Source organism: Molossus molossus, unplaced genomic scaffold, assembly GCF_014108415.1.
Source record: "Molossus molossus isolate mMolMol1 unplaced genomic scaffold, mMolMol1.p scaffold_m16_p_12, whole genome shotgun sequence".
NCBI classification, from domain to species: Eukaryota; Metazoa; Chordata; class Mammalia; order Chiroptera; family Molossidae; genus Molossus; species Molossus molossus.
This window is the reverse complement of record NW_023425347.1, coordinates 86,604,153-86,621,015: the sequence shown is the minus strand read 5'-3', so window position 1 is coordinate 86,621,015 and position 16,863 is coordinate 86,604,153. Positions and strand designations below refer to the sequence as shown.

The window sequence follows — 16,863 nt, the reverse complement described above, 5'->3', positions numbered from 1 at the left end:
TGTCCCCTGCTCTTCAAATCCCTTTACAAATCTTAATTAATTAACCCCGTGCAGCACCCCAGGGAGGCAAATATGTGAAACTAGGGAAATTGAGGCCATACACTGACTAGCTATAAACTTGTTAGCATTTTATTTGAACCCAGGTTTGCTAGCCTGCTAATGAACATTGATTCTTAAACATCTAGCTCCCCTTAAGGCAAGAATTTAAAAAGAAAAAAAAAAAAATCTAGCTTGGAGGCATACTACCACCAAAAACTGCACAGAAGCATTAATTAGGAGAACAAGGGTAAGACGTTTCATTTTACCAAAAGTCTTGCTTCCCAGATGCAAAGCAGGAAGGGTGGAAAATACTACTATTCTTGGGTGGGTTACTCATCTCTAGGACTTTTAAAATGCCTGGTAAAAGTAATTCATCAGAAAGTGGAAGATGGAAGACACAGTGAAATGGGGGTTACCAGCGCAATATCTCACCTTGATTCCTTGGTGAGCGAAACTGCAAGGAGGTTATTTGAAAATTGCAAATTTCTTTTTACTGCTTTTTAATTTTTAGAGAATTGGACTCCAAATTTTGTTGTTAGTGTCTCAAATTATGGCAACAGTTTTACGGAAAGGTGGTACAAAGCTAACACCCTTGATTTTTCTATCAGGGTTCATTGATGGCCTTTCTGTTATTTAATATAGAAATCCTTAGAGTAGGGCTTTCTGGCTTCAAAACTGCTTTCCTTTGGGTAGGTCCTGAGAATCTACAAATCCTGAAATCTGAGTGTCTTAAATCAGCACAAGTGGTTTGTTATTAAGTGCGTCTGTGCGACTGACTAGTGCTGGGAACGTCCCAAACGATGAAATCCACTAAGACCTTTTACAAGAGCTCTAAAGCCCAGTTCAGCGGCCTTCCAAGGCCTTCCGGCGAGCGGGACGCTGCCTCACACCATTTCTCAGCAGAACCTAAAATGCCATCAGCAGTTGAGAAACCTCCATCTCTGACGTGGCTATCCCTGAATTCTTGTACTGTTGCGTAGCCCGTTAAAGGCGTCCCAATCTGGGTTTAACAACCCCTCGGCTCCCCCAGGCGGTCTCGACCCCACGTTCCACCGCACGTGGCCTGGACCCGGCTGGCCACCCCACTGGGTCACGTGAGCGCGCTTCCTTTTCCTCTCCCGGGAGGGGGAATTGCGGCCCAGCCGGCTTGTGCCGCTCCTCCTCCGAGCCAGCCGGCGCAGAGCAAGGCCACGCCCATTAAGGGGCCGAAGGGGGCGTGTCCCGGCGCCAAACGATGACGCAACCTTCCAGCGCCACGTCCTAAGGAAGTATCGATGTTAAGGAGCAGTTGGAAGGCGCCGGCGGAGCGGAGTAGATTCTGGCTTCTAGCAGTTACGAGAAGAGAGAGGTGACTGGGCGGGGAGGCAGCCATGGGAATGACAAGGGGGACAGTGGAAAAGACAAGTGAGAGGTTAAATAATTGGGAGACCACTGAGGTAGGAGGTAACGGGAGTGACAACTGAAGGGGTTAGTAACTGGAAGCGCACAGAGTGGGAAACAGCTTGGGGGAAGATGGAGAAGGAAGAAGCGGGGAAGGATTGGGTGTGGGCACTATGATATGACAGGAAGCAGACTTAGGGGTTCAGAAAAAGCCAGTGCAGATACCGAGAAAAAGGGGATGGGAGCATGGGAGCAAGGTCCACCAAGCCAGGAGAACCAGAAAAAGGCCTCAGCCCCACCGGTCCCATTGGTTTATTTATAAACTCTGTGGTGAAAGACTGGAAGCTTAGACCAGTGTGTTTGGATTCTAATGCTGGATGCTCTATGCTGCCCGTGTGAATTCCTGCAAGTCAGCTGTAGCTATTTGCAAGCCTTGGTGACGTCTGATTCTCTTTCTTGTTTATCCAAGGTTACCTAACTGATAGCTTCTTATTCTGGGCTTATCTTCCACTTGGGAAAGAACTATGTCATGGATCCAGAAAGGACAGTTGTCACTGTGGGAGCGGTTCTGTGCCAACATCATAAAGGTGAGTCCACAGCACCAGTTGACTTGGTCAGTTGTGTAATCTTGTATCAAAACCTGTTATTCAGATTGAGTAATCCATGATGTTGAGTGGAATTTAGCAATGCAAGGTAACTTCAGATCTACATTTCTGCCAGGTTATTATTGTCTTAACTGGCACATTTTCAGGAAGCCCAGGTGCTCCTAATATTGGGCAGCATGGACTGTTAGGTCTTCCTTATGGAGAACTAGAATTTATTTCCCTGGAACTTTGAACGATTATTCCTAGTGCTGTCTTCTGGATTTAGATAAAATAACTAAACTTTCTTTGTAATGGCTGAGTTTGGGCTCAAACATGAACAAAAGTCCTATTGTATCACTTATGAACCATGTGATTTTACATGAGTTTTTTGAGGATTAAGTGAAACACACATAGAAAGCATTTAGCTCAGTGTCTAGCAGGTGAATTTTTTCCCCCAAACTATAAAAGAAAGCTTATTTGGAAAGTGACAGAGGTAGAAGTGAGCGGTAGGAGAACACTCAGGAAAAGAAGTTACAGAGGCAAAAGAAGGGGCCCTTGGAGCTTAGGAGAGAGAAGGGTAAAGGTACTGAGCTCGGGGAGAAGATAAGGGGGACGGGAAAGGCATGGGCATGCTCCCGAGAGAGAGTGCTTCTAGCAGTTCTTAATTACTGCTGTTACAGGAGCTGTCTTTTAGCCATTTGAAGACTGCAATTACTCTATTTCCCATACTCTCCCTTGCTTTCCTAAATCTTTCCTCAGCTTTTTTTCTTAAGATTCACAACAATGTGATATCCTCTGTGTATGATAGGTTTGAGATCGAAGCCAATCAACTTGGATTTGTTTTTCAGCCACAGACTGTTAAGTAGTGGGTAGCAATGAATTTATGAGCCAGTAAGCCCATTCACACTCTTAACAAATGCCAAGGTTACTCAGGCAGGCCAAGATTTGGAAATGTCTCCTTGGACAACCACTGCAGTCATGTGTTGGGAAGAAAAAGCTGCATGACTTGATTGGAATTTTTTTAAAGGCTACATGTGGAAACAAAAGTAGAAAATGATGGAGAGGTACAGGGGAAGCAGTCTGTGATGAGCTCCTCCAATGAGGAAAATAGGCCAGGGAGTGAATTTTTCCGGTGGTAGACAACAAAAGGCTGCTCTAAGCCAGATAAGTTTTGTTTGACCCCCAAAATACCTTTTGTTTGCTTTGAAATGGCTCCTGGCATTTAAATTTTTATAAAAATCTTGACATATGGAATCTCTTGTAAAATTTGAAGATCCAACAACATTAGGCCCCATTTCTGTGTGTCAGCAATCGGATAGAGCTGAGGAGTGAATGCCTCTTTCTTTCTTTTTCTCACCTGAGGATATTTTTTTGTTGCTTCTCAAATAGAGTGGAAGAGAAGGAGAGAGAAACATTGATGTGAGAGAGACACATTGATTGGTTGCATTCCACATGACCCCAACCAGGGCTGGGGATTGAACCTGCAACCCTTGGACATGCCCTTGACCGGGAATCGAACCATGATCCTTTGGTCCATGGGCACTGCTCTGACTGCTGAGCCAAACTGGCCAGGGCAATGTGAAGGATGCCGTCTCCACTGACCACACCATCAATATCCTTCATGGGCCTTCCAGTTGGAGAGTAATAAAACCAAAGTGGTGATTAAGAACATATAGTTAAAAGATGAAATCTGATCACACACAGACCTTAGTTTAAATCCCCACTTTGCCTCTTAGCTGTGTGACTTTGTAAGTCACCTGACTTCTCTGAGCCTCAGTTTTCTCACCTGTAAAATGAAGATAATACTATATGTTTTATAGAGTTCTATGATAAAAAGACTAAGGTGAGATACAAAAAGCCCAGAATAGTGCTTGGCATGTAATAAGTGGTTAATAAACATATAAGGAAAGATAAGTAGCCTTGCCCTGGCCGGTTTGGCCCAGCAGTTGGAATGTCAGCCCACAGACCAGAGTCTCGGGTTGGATTCTGGTCAATGGCACATACTTCAGTTGCAGTCTTGTCCCTGCCCTGATCAGGGTTGTGCAAGAGGCAACCAATCGATGTGTCTTTCTCACAGTGATGTCTCTCTCTCTCTCCCTTCCACTCTGTCTGAAGACAAATGGAAAAATATCCTTGGGTGAGGATTTAAAAAAAAATTAAGTAAGTAAGCCTTAACTGGTGTAGCTCAGTTGGTTGGAACATTGTCTCGTGTACTGGAAGGTCTCGGGTTTGGTTCCTGGTCAGAACACATACCTAGGTTGTGGGTTTGATTGTCGGGGTACGTACAGGAGACAACTGATTGATGTGTCTTTCTCACATTGATGTTTCTCTCTCTTTCTCTCTTCTTCCCTCTTTAAAATCAATTTGGGGAGGGTGGGATCGGGAGAAGGGTGCCAAGGGGGGAAAAAGGAGAAACATCTGTAACAAAAATAAATTAATTAATAAAAAATAAGATAAATTAAAAAAGTAAATTGCTAAATACCCAATTTCCTTCCTCAGGGCTTTTACCATGTAGCCTATCAGCTCAGGGTGTAATGTCTCCCTTTATCTTTGAAGAGTATGTGATATGTTCATTTGTCTTCCTACTTCACAGGCAGGCCCAATACCCAAACACATTGCATTTATAATGGATGGGAACCGTCGCTATGCCAAGAAGTGCCAAATGGAGTGTCAGGAAGGCCACTCACAGGGCTTCAACAAGCTGGCTGAGGTGGGTGTGAGTGGCAGAATCCAAGGTGAACAGTCTGTGGAAAATTGAATTATAGCTAGAAAACCTGAGTTTGCTGTGGTGTTGTTTTTCTTTGTTTTTTTTTTGTTTTTTTTGTTTTTTTTTTTATATAGCTGTTTGTTTTATTGCTTGCTTGCTAGCTATAGGTCTTATATCAACGTTAACAAAAAATTGAATCATCCAGTGACTCATCACAAAATATTAGAAATAAGAGCAAAATTGCCTCCTCTCATCTTCTCTCTCCCATTTTTTTGTGGGAGGCAACCAAATTTTTGGTGGCCTTGTTTCAACAAGGCTGACTTAAAAAAAAAAATTGCCTCCTCTTACCACCTTAACCAATCAACAGTTTATTTTTTTCTGTGCCTCATCCAAGTCCTTGTACTTTGTTCTAATATGACTTAACATTTATAAAATTACATCTATAGCTTCAATAACCTTGTATTTACTTTACATTTTGGCAAGTATTTTTCTAGGTTGATATATAGCCTTTCTAACTTTATATGTTTTAATGATGTAGAACATTTTATCATCATAAAGATGTGACAATTTGTTTAGCTGCTCCACTATTATTGAACTATAAATAGTTCTATTTTAGAATAAATTCTAAGAAGTGACATTTCTGGAGCAAAGGTAGGGTACTACCCTTCCTAGTTTGTCTGAGTCAGGGTGTCTTACAACATGGATCTTTTAGTGCTTAAACTGGGGAAAGTGCCAAACTGGGACATCACTTTAAGTGAAGGTCATGAACATTTTATAGTTTTTAATATGTATTACAGATGGGAAAACATTAAGTCTAACAATAAGAATGGAATATGTTAATTCTTGTGAAACTAACTTTTGTTTGTTTGTTTGTTTATCAAAAATTTTTGCAGCCGCTGTGCTGTCCCCCACACTAACCCTTCCCAGAGGCCTCTCGAAACTAACTTTAAGAAGGATAGAAATATAGCTTGTAGTAACACCGACCAGGGCGGCATCTATTTTGACTGAGGTCTGTGGTGGATTCCAACCCAAGTGTGCCAGTAAATAACCTGTAAGGTCTATAGCTTGAGCCTATTCAAGTGTCAGATTCTCAGTGGTAATTTTCCTAAGGTGACAGTGAATTGCTTCATTTGTCTGTGAAGGGATTTGTGTTAAGACAGGGAGCCTAGAGGTTAAAGGTAGGGGGTAGAAGACATTCAAACAACTGAAGAAACAAAGCTGAAGAGCTATCACTATACATTGGTTTTTGTCATTCTAGAACTTATAATGGATTCATTGTGGACTTTTGACACATTTCTTCAACTCCCTGAGCCTTGGGTTTTTTTTTTTTTTTTCCGATTTTTTGTTCAGATAGAATGGGAGGGAGAGTGAGGTGGGAGAGAGAGAGAGAGAGAAACATCGATGTGAAAGGGACACATTGAGTGGTTGCCACCCGCACGACCCTACCAGGGCCGGGGACACACTGCAACCGAGGCACATGCCCTCAGCAGGAACCGAACCCGGGTCTCTCTGGACCGCAGGCCGACGCTTTAACCGCTGAGCCAAACCGGCCAGGGCAAGCCTTGGTTTTATCATCTATAAAGTAGGTATGAAAACAATAATGCCAGTCTCAATTGGTTGGAAGAATCATTTGAAATAGTATATGTGAAAACTCTGCAGACTCAAATGCTGCACAGCTGTGCAATTGTTGCTTTTATTTTTATAACCCATCGGCCTGAGTCTACCAGAATAATGAAGTTATATTGTGAGTAATAATACCTTGTGTTTTTATATTGTTCTTTAGCCACCTTGTGAGGGATGGATTGTGATCTTTTTTTACAGATAAGGAGACTTAGGCCTAGAGAGGTTAAATAATTTGTCTATGGTCACATAGCAAGTGCATGATGGAGCCAGAGACTAGAACTTAGTTTTTTACTCTTAGTGAAGAGTTTTTTCCAGTAGACCACAGTGGCATCAGCCTAGTAGTACTCATTAAGTTCACATTTTTCCGTTTCTCAAGTGGTGGCTTTCTGCATATTTGGTTCATCCTTTTGACAGAAGCACTGGTGTTATCTTAGCTAGACACAGCACCAAGTTGGGGCCACGGCATCTCTAATTTTCCTTCCCACTCTTCCTTACAACCTAGCTCCTTGTCTTCTCCCTTCTCAGACTCTGCAGTGGTGTTTGAACCTGGGCATTCGAGAGGTGACGGTGTACGCGTTCAGCATTGAGAACTTCAAACGTTCCAAGAGTGAAGTAGACGGGTTAATGGATATAGCCCGGCAGAAGTTCAGCCGCTTGCTGGAAGAACAGTAAGATGCTGTCAGAGGGGAGAGCCTGTTCATCCAGCACCTCCAGCCTACCCTAACCCTCAACTTTCTTAGCTGAGGCTTACTTGAGGATCTTTGCACCCTTTTAATGTTAGTCAGATCTCTACAGTGGCAAATATGGCAAGCTAGTTTTTCTTTTTTTTTTTTCAAAGGGGGCATTTATTTGAGGATATAGAGGTATTTTACAGGATTCAAGGACAAGTACAACCAGCCTCAAGCAAAATTGAAACCAGGATTGATATCTATTAGGTAGAGTCTCTTTGTACATTTCCTTCTCTCTGTAGATCTGCTTTCCCTGCTTCATGAGAATAGCCCAGAATGAACTAAATCTTTTCATTAGCTCACCAGTAAGTTGTGGCCAGGAGAGTAGAGTGAGAAACATTGAAAAATTAATTTTCTGCTGTGCAGTCATTCCTAAAAAGTTACTGTACTCTCTTGGGAGGCATGGAATGATGCATAAGAGGCCTTTATGGGGAAGTGTCAGTGCCACTTTTAGCTGTCATTAAGTTTAAGCTTAACTTAGGGAGCAGAGCCAGAAAGGGACAAGAATATTGATGGAGTTTGTTTGCTTTAAAGTATGGGACCCTTGCTCTGGCTGGTATGGCTCTGTTGGTTGGGCGTCATCCTATGTGCCAGGAGGATGACAGTTCGATTCCCAGGCAGGGGCACATGCCTGGATTGTGGGCTCGATCCCCAGTAGGGGGCATGCAGGAGGCAGCCGATGGATGTTTCTCTCTCACATCAGTGTTTCTTTCTCTTTCTCTCCCTTACTCTCTCTCTAAAAAAAATCAATGAAACTATTTTTAAAAATTAAGTATGGAACCCTTTCCAGCCAGACGGCCCAAAAGTCTTCATTACAATCATTCTCTGCCCAGCTCCTTCCCATACCAAGATGACGAGAGAACAGAGAACCTAGAGCTCCAGTGGTGCTGAACCTAGAATACTTCTGTCTTTTCTGTCCCTGTGTGGGTCAGTGTGGTGGGGAGGATAGCCAGACATCTCTCTGTCCATTTTAGGATGGTGAGACTCTGGACCACAGATGTTGCTCCCTGGTTCTCAGCAGAGCTCCTGTGGCTCAGAGTTCACACCCAAGGGGCCGGGGATGGAGGCATGGGGGCATATTCCACGTGTTCAAATTCTCCTCTACTGCACACTAATCTTACCTTTTTAAAGTACTTATAGTTTGTGTCAGGCCCTGAATCTAACATGTATTCTCATTTAATATTCACATTATCTTGTGAGAAAGATACTGTCATCCCACATGTAGAGAGAAGGAAAACAACATCTGGAGAATGTACGTGTGTATCTTGAGTCACACAACCATCAGGCAGGCAGAGTCAAGACAGACAGTATCTATCTGACTCCAGCTCTGAGCTGTTCTACCCTGAGAGTCAATCTTACAATTCCTGAAAGATCAAAATGCATGGCAGTAGATGTGCTACTGAGATTTCTCTAATCAGTCAGTAGTAGAAAAAACAGTCTTACGTTATGAAGTCCTGGACTGAGCAAGAAGAAACCCTAGTGGTGGTTTTCCAACAATGTGCCATAGAACCCCACAATTCTAGGAGTGGGTGTGCAAAGAACCCAGAGGGAATGGGGTATAGGGTGCTGGTTTACTTCTGTTTATGATTTAATTTGAAGAAAGAGTACTTTGATTAATAGTAGGTTGGGCCCTGGCCAGTTTGGCTCAGCAGTTAGAGCGTTGGCCTGCTGTCCAGAGAGACCCGGGTTCAGTTCCCGCTAGGGGCATGTACCTCGGTTGCAGTTTGTCCCTGGCCCTGGTTGGGTCGTGTGAGTGGCAGCCACTTGATGTGTCCCTTTCACATCGATGTTTCTCTCTCTCTCCCTCCCACTCTATCTGAACAAAAAAATGGAAAAATATCCTCGGGTGAGGCTAAAAAAAAAAGTTGCAAAACCACTAGCCTAGTTCAGTTTCATCGGTTGGGAAGCTAAACCCTAGGGAAAGAAGCGAAAGGCTTGCCCATGCAGCAAGCTAGTAGCAGAGCCAGATTAGGAACCCAGGCTCCAGGCTCCTCACCAGGGCTTTTGCAATAACCTCTATTTGTTTATTTTTTTTATTCTTACCCGAGGACATTTTCCCATTTTTGTTCAGATAGAGAGGGAGGGAGGGAGAGAGAGAGAGGAAGAGAGAGAAACATCGACATGAAAGGGACACATCGAGTTGCTGCCTCCCGCACAACCCCAACTGGAGCCGGGGACAAACTGCAACCGAGGTACATGCCCCTAGTGGACTGCGGACTGATGCTCTAATCGCTGAGCCAAACTGGGCAGGGCTATATTTTCTTTTTTAATCCTCTCTGGGGGACATGCTTAGAGAGGAAGACAGACAGACAGACATTGATGTGAGAGAAACATCAATCGGTTCCCTTCCGTGTATGCCCCAACTAGGGATTGAACCTGCAACCCTGGTATGTGCCCTAACTGGGAATTGAACTGGCAATATTTTAGTGCACAGGATGATGCTCAACAAACTGAGCCCCTCTGGCCACACTGCAGTACTCCATAGACCTCACTCAAGTCATGCACCTGATGCCTGAAAAGAAGCACATTCACATACTTTTTCTCACTCAACACAAGCCAGTGCAGAGAGTATGGCAGGGATGGGTACCCCAGTTCACAGGGTGAGGGAAACTTAGGTTCAGAGAGGCTAAGTGGTTATGCAAGGTCAGCTAGTAAGGAGTGGCACTAAGACTTGAATTCGGTATTCTTATTTACATTTGTATTCTTATTTACATTTTGCCTTGATTTGTGTATACTGTAGCTCCAGTGAGTTCTCAAAAATAAGTGATTAGATTTTGCTTCACCCTTGAAGAAATGTGGTTAAAAGTTAAAGGGTGCATGGGCTGTGGATGTGGCCTTCTGCTCCAGATCACGGTTCTCCAGGATTTGCTGGATACCTCCACTCTACAGTAGACTTGTTATTAAGCTCCCATTTTCCAAACATCAGTTGTTCAGTTTCTCCATAGCCTTCCCAGGTTGGGTGACAGTGAATTTATGCTCACTGCCGTTTGGCAGATGCTGTATAGAGGCAGGGTAATGTCATGATTAGGAGGACAGGATCTGGAACCAGACTCCCTAGGTTCTAATTCTGGCTTTCCACTCACCAGCTTCTGATTTTTAAAAAAATGTATTTTTATTGATTTTTTAGGGGGAGGGAGGGAGGGAGAGAGAGAGAGAGAGAGAAAGAGAAACATAAATCAGCTGCCTACTGCATGGCCCCTACTGTTGATCAAGCCTGCAACCTGAGCATGTGCCCTGACCCAGAATCAAATGGTGACCTCTTGGTGCACAGGACAACGTCCATCCAACTGAGCCACAGCTGCCAGGGCACCAGCTTCTGATTTTGAACAAATCACCCAACCTCCCTGTGCCTCAGTTTTCTCATCTGTAAAAAGGGAATGATAATGATTATCTACTTTCAAGGTTGGTGTAAGGGTGGAATGTGTTGATGTATGAAAAGCCATTGTCTGGCACTTAGTAAACATATAATTAATAATAGATGTCACTATTATTATTATATTTTGCCAGAAGATACAAAAGTAACCAATAATACGCTCCTGCCCTTGAGGAGTTTATTCACTTGTCAAAAATGGGACAAACAAAGCACAGGACATGTAAAATGCAACTTGCTGACAAGGACACATGAGGCAATGTCATGTGGTAAAGAGTTTGGATTTTCAAATCAGACGGGCCTGAGTTTCAATCTTGACATAGCACTTGATGTCTGTATGATATTGGACAATCCCTGTCTGACTATCCTATCTGAGTCTCAATTTCCCTCTGTAGAATGGGGAATGTGGTGAACTCCTTTCAGAGTTGTTGAGAGGATGCAGTGAAATAATACATGTAGAACAGTGCCTGACACACAGGAAAGCACTCAAAAATTAGTAATTGAGAATCATCTAAGCACCCTGCTCTTACCAGCTCAGCAGATACTGTGTCCCAACCCTGCCTCCTTTTCCCCAATCAGGGAGAAACTGCAGAAGTACGGGGTATGTATCCGGGTCCTAGGTGATCTGCATTTGTTGCCCTTGGATCTCCAGAAGCTGATTGCACAAGCTATGCAGGCCACCAAGAACTACAACCAGTAAGTTTTCAGATTTCCCCTTGGGGTTCTGAATCAATTTTTGACTCCCTCTACTGGGAGACATCCTTGGTATGCTTTTGGTACAGAGGCAAGTAGTGGGTAGCTTTGGAGGCTTAGAGGCCTCTTTGATCTGTAGAGCGGACCAGAGATGGTTCTGCAGTACTATATTGTATGTGTATATACCAAAGTTGTACAGTTTCCCATCTTCTTCCTCCTTCATTTCCTGTGCTTCACACCCTCTGCACCAAGGGATGAGGTGGGAATGCAGTAAGCTTTATCCCTGTCTCTGAAGACAGTTCTTCAAGAAATTCTTTTTCTGTTCCACTCTTCAGCATGGATAGGATGACCTTGGGAGGTGGTGAAGATGCAGGGGAGAACAAAATTCATTTTGTGTAGCTTGGGAATAAAGTATATTTGGCATCAAATTTTCTTTTCTGACTCCTTTGTGCTAATATCACAGATTCCCTTCCTCTGAAAGTTGGTTGGTAGTAGAAGGGGAGAGGGTTAGAAGGGTATTAAGTGTCATTTAGTACTTGTCTTATTACATCTTTTTTTTTTTTTTTTTTAATCCTCACCCAAGGACATTTTTCCATCTTCTTGTTCAGGTAGAGTGGGAGGGAGAGAGAGGAACAGAGAGAGAGAGAGAGAGAGAGAGAAACATTGACGTGAAAGGAACACATCGAGTGGCTGCCACCCGCACAACCGACCAGGGCCGGGGACAAACTGCAACCGAGGTACATGCCCTTAGCGGGAACCGAACCCGGGTCTCTCAGGACCGCAGGCCGATGCTTTAACCGCTGAGCCAAACCGGCCAGGGCTGTCTTATTACATCTTTAAAAATACGTTTTTAGCCCTGGCTGGTTTGGTTCAGCGGTTAGAGCGTCGTCCTGCAGACCAATGAGTCGAAGGTTCAATTCCGGTCAAGGGCAGGTACCTGGGTTGCAGTTCATCCCTGGCCCTGGTTGGGTTGTACAGGAGGCAACTGTTTGATGTGGCTCTATCACATCGATGTTTCTCTCTCTCTCTGTTCCTCCCACTCTATCTGATGATAAATAGAAAAATATCCTTGGGTAAGGAATAAAAATAAAAAATAAAAATATGTTTTTATTGATTTTTTTTTAGAGAGAGAGGAAGGGAGAGAGATAGAAACATCAATGTGAGAGAGAAACATTGATTGGCTGCCTTCTGCATGCCCCCTGCTGGGGATTGAGCCCAAAGCCCAGGCATATGCCATGACTGGAAATTGAACTGGGACCTCTCAGTCCATGGGACAACATTCAATCCACTGAGCCACACTGGCTGGGCAGTACTTGTGTTATTACAAAACTGGTAACATGTTTATTCCAAGAAAACTTGGAAAACAAAAAGTTCATAATTTTGTGGGGTGGGGATACATAGAAGAGGGTATAGGAGGATAAATGGTGATGAAAGGAGACTTGACTTGGGGTGGTAAACAATACAGAGTATAGATGATGTGTTGTGAAATTATGCACCTGAAATCTGTATAATTTTGTTAATCAGTGTCACCCCAATAAATTCAGTTTTTTTAAAAATTCATAATTTGTCCAGCCGGTGTGGCTCACTGGTTGACATCAACCCATGCACCAATGGGTCACCAGTTCAATTCCCGGTCAGGACACATGCCCGAGCTGTGGGCCTGATCCCCAGTGGGGGGCATGCAGGAGGCAGCCAATCAGTGTTCTCTCTCATCCATGTTTCTACCTCTCCCTCTCCCTTCCTCTCTCTCTAAAATCAATAAAGGAAAAAAAAAATTTTTTTTAATTCATAATTTGACCTTTCAGAGGTGTCCATGGTTAACATTTGGTTTGTTTTTTTTCCCAGGGAAGGGGTGCTCTGGAATCAGTGGTTCCAGTCCTTGTCCTCCTGTGGTACATTTTTCTGTTCTTTCTTCTCAGGTGTTTCCTGAATATCTGCTTTGCATACACGTCTCGTCATGAGATAAGCAATGCTGTGAGAGAGATGGCCTGGGGAGTGGAGCAGGGTCTGCTGGATCCCAGGTATTCCTAGTTGTTTAGCATGGTACTGGATAGAGAAACCAGCATGCACCAAACCATGAAATCCCTCCTCAGCAATGTACTTGGGCCAGAAGTCAAATCAGGCATGCATGTGGAAAAATTGGGGTGGGGGCACCCCCCTTAAAAGCTTAGGATTGACTTGTAGCCTGCTTCAGAATTTCTCTGTTTATTGCACACCAATAAGCCCCAGAAAAATGGCATAACAGGTAGAACTCTATGGTATTCAATAAAAAATGATACCCTCAAAAAAATAAACAAAAAAACACCCTCCTGGCTCTTTGGCAGTGTTTTTCCAAGAATGTTTTTCAGGAATGCAGTTTGTTGAGGGAATCGTCTCTTAGGTCTCTCATGTTACAGTTTATGCAAGATTCAGATATTTTTCAAAAAGAAAATTGTTCATCATTAACAACATAATGGAATCCTACTTATTAGAGCTGGGACAGACTTTAGAAGCCACCTGGATACTCAGTTTCTCTCATATTATTCAACTAATAAGAACAATAGTAAAGTAATGGTAGCAAAAAATAACACAGGCAACCTGTTGCATTTTGTATTTTAAGTCATTAATCTCATGTGTGAGAAATTTGAGTCTTTTCTCCATTTAATAGATGAGAAAACTGCGTTCAGCATTGAAATTACTTTCCCAAGATCATTCTACTAATAAGTGCCAAAGCCAGGACTCATCTTTTAAAAAAATATGTTTTTATTGATTTTGGTGGGGAGAGAGAGAGAAACTTCGATTGCCTCCTGCACGCCCCCTCCTGGGGATTGAACTTGCAACTCAGGCATGTGCCCTGACCAAGAATTGAACCAGGACTTCTCAGTCCATGGGACAACACTCAATCCACTGAGCCACACTGGCTGGGTAGGACTCATATCTAAAGTTGTCTGATTCCAGAGTTCTTGTCCTTCACTTCTATTATATGGGATCTTGGGACCCAGGAATTTTTCTGATTCCCTTCTCAGGTATATGATTTACCTGGTAAATGAAATTAAAAATCAAGAAATTGCTTGGTAAGAATGGAATTAGATAAGAAGGAAGGGAGACGATTTTTAAGGCTATTTTGTGAACCCCTCTCCTCTCCAACATTTAGGTGATCTTTGTGTGCCACATAGTTTATTCATTCGATCAATTATTTATTCATTCAACATTACTGCACATAGGGGATACAGTGGTAAGAATAAAAATGTATATTTCCTATTTTTGTGGAGTTCTGGTAAGGGAAGCAGATATTAATCAAGATTATACAAATTAGCATAAAATTATAATGGTGATAAATGCTATAAAGGCACTGGTGCATGATAAAAGAATTTATAATAAGAGGAATAGTCCTGGTAGGGAAGCCTCCCCCAAGGAAATGATAAGTGATCTAAGAAGGAAAAAGAAGCAGTAAATGGGGAAAGAGGCAGTAGTGTGAGTGGTTTGTTGGTTGCAGAAAGACTGTTGGAAGGCTCTTGTGATAATTTAAGTACAAAGTACCTGGAAGGGAGCTTGGATTATGGTGGAATAGATTGAACAGACTACATCAAGAGCTACAAAGGAGATAAAATCAAGACTTGAGAGACTAACTGGAAAAAGATGTGTTACAGACTTTTTACTTATAAAACAGTGGATAATGGTGCCTTTAACTATGCTGGGGAACCCTGAAAGAGGATCCAGTTTGAGGACTGTTAGGGGTTTGGTTTGGGATATACTGTAGATATTGAGCATAGCTGTCAGGTCCACAGTTGAGAGGAAAGGGCATGGGGAAGCTAAGGAGCGTCTAGAGCAGTGGTTCTCAAGCTTCCTAATGCTCCGACCCTTTAGTACAGTTCCTCATGCTGTATGTGGGCGTATCTGCATGTGGGCGGACCCGCCTGGAGACGAATAGAGGAGCGGTGTGTCAGTTCCTAAGACCATCAGAATATGTGTTTTCCAATGGTCTTAGACAACCCCTGTGAAAGGGCCGTTCGACCCCTAAAGGGGTCGCAACCCACAGGTTGAGAAACACTTTTTTAGAGTGAGAAGAAAGGGCCTAGGATGGAATTTTGAGAAACTCTTAAGTTTTACTGGATGCATAGAGAAGAATGAGCCTTAAGGAAAAAAGAATGAACAACCAGAATGGTAGTAAGAAAAGCTAGGCAATCAGTATTACAGAAGCCAAGAAAAGAGGGTCAGGTATATAGATCAGGAGGGGCATGGGCACTAGTGGGAACAACACTGTCAAATGCTGTAAGGAGGTCTTTAAGATGTGGATTGAAAATTAACTATTGAGCCCTGGCCGGGTAGCTCAGTTGGTGTTGATTAGAGCATCATTTTAATATACCTAGGTTGCGATTTGATCCCTGCTTAGGGTACATAGAGGAATCAACCAATAAATACATAAATAAGCGAACAACAAATCAATGTTTCTCTCTCTCTCTCTTTTTTTTTTTCCATCCTCACTTGAGGGCATTTTTGCATTTATCTTCAGATAGAGCAGGAGGGAGAGGGGGAGAGAGAGAGAGAGAGAAACATCGACATGAGAGAGACACATCGACTGGTCACCACCCACACGACCCCAACCGAGGCTGGGGACAAACTGCAACCAAGGTACATGCCCTTAGCAGGAACCAAACCCGAGTCTCTCTGGTCCACGGGCCGACGCTCTAACCACTGAGCAAAACCAGCCAGGGCTCTTTCTCTTTCTAAAAACCAATAAATAGCCCTGGTCGGTTTGGCTCAGCAGTTAGAGTGTTAGCCGGCGGTCCAGAGAGACCCAGGTTTGGTTCCCGCTAAGGGCAGGTACCTTGGTTGCAGTTTGTCCCCGGCCCTGGTTGGGTTGTGCGGGTGGTAGCCTCTCGATGTGTCCCTTCCATGTCGATGTCTCTCTCTCTCTCTCTCTCTTCCTCTCTCTCCCTCCCACTCTATCTGAACAAAAGAAAATGGAAAAATGTCCTCAGGTGAGGATAAAATAAATAAATAAAAATAAAAACCAATAAGTAAAAATTTTAGAAAAAAACCTTTTTTTTTTAAAGAAAATGAACTGTTGGGGGAAAAATTGAGATACTAAGTTGGCAGGGTGAGGACCAGACAGGAAGATGAGATATTTAAGTAGATAAAGGATGTATAAGTTGAAACTTGTTATTGGTAATTTTCTAATTCTTGGCTTGGGGGATAATTTCATAATTGTTCATTATAATACTGTGCTTTATAATTAATGTTTCATATAGTCTTTTGTGTGAATGAAATAATACAGTTGATTCTTTAACAATGTGTGTGGAGAGTTTGGGCCATCTACCATCCACATAGTTGAATCCACATAGAACTACAGTCAGCTCTCTGCAACCTTGGATTCCTAACCATGGATCGAAAATACAGTTGAACCTTAACAACACAAGTTTGAACTGTGCAGGTCTACTTATATGTGGAATCTGTCAGCTGTATATTAAAAATAATAAGGAATTTATAAAAAATAGTAAGGGATAAATGTTTATGCTAGAAAGAAAGCTATTTGGCAAGCAGATGTAATATGCATTCATGCCTAGAACTAGAATTCTGATCTTTACTCCTAGTCCATCATACTTATACTTGAATCACATTCCAATAACCACTGGCCTTTATCTTCTTTCTGTTGTTTGTCCAGCAAGGTTTTCCATATCCATTTTCTCTGCCCTGCATGGTTTAGTAACTTGCCTATGTGGGGTTAGTCATGCAGACATGGTGTGGGCTGGGCAAGAT

General features: G+C 42.9%; 1 protein-coding gene across 2 annotated transcripts in view; it reads left to right on the top strand.

Annotated features, from left to right (window-relative positions):
• Nucleotides 1-1,306: 1,306 nt before the first annotated feature.
• DHDDS (dehydrodolichyl diphosphate synthase subunit) overlaps nt 1,307-16,863 on the top strand; it is a 36,808-nt gene continuing 21,251 nt past the window's right edge. For both annotated transcript variants that reach the window (XM_036257089.1, XM_036257088.1), the window contains exons 1-6: nt 1,307-1,387; nt 1,889-2,006; nt 4,597-4,713; nt 6,859-7,001; nt 11,011-11,127; nt 13,044-13,145. In XM_036257089.1, coding sequence (XP_036112982.1) covers nt 1,944-2,006; nt 4,597-4,713; nt 6,859-7,001; nt 11,011-11,127; nt 13,044-13,145 — 542 coding nt within the window. In that variant the 5' untranslated portion in view covers nt 1,307-1,387; nt 1,889-1,943. The remainder of the gene's footprint in view (nt 1,388-1,888; nt 2,007-4,596; nt 4,714-6,858; nt 7,002-11,010; nt 11,128-13,043; nt 13,146-16,863) is intronic.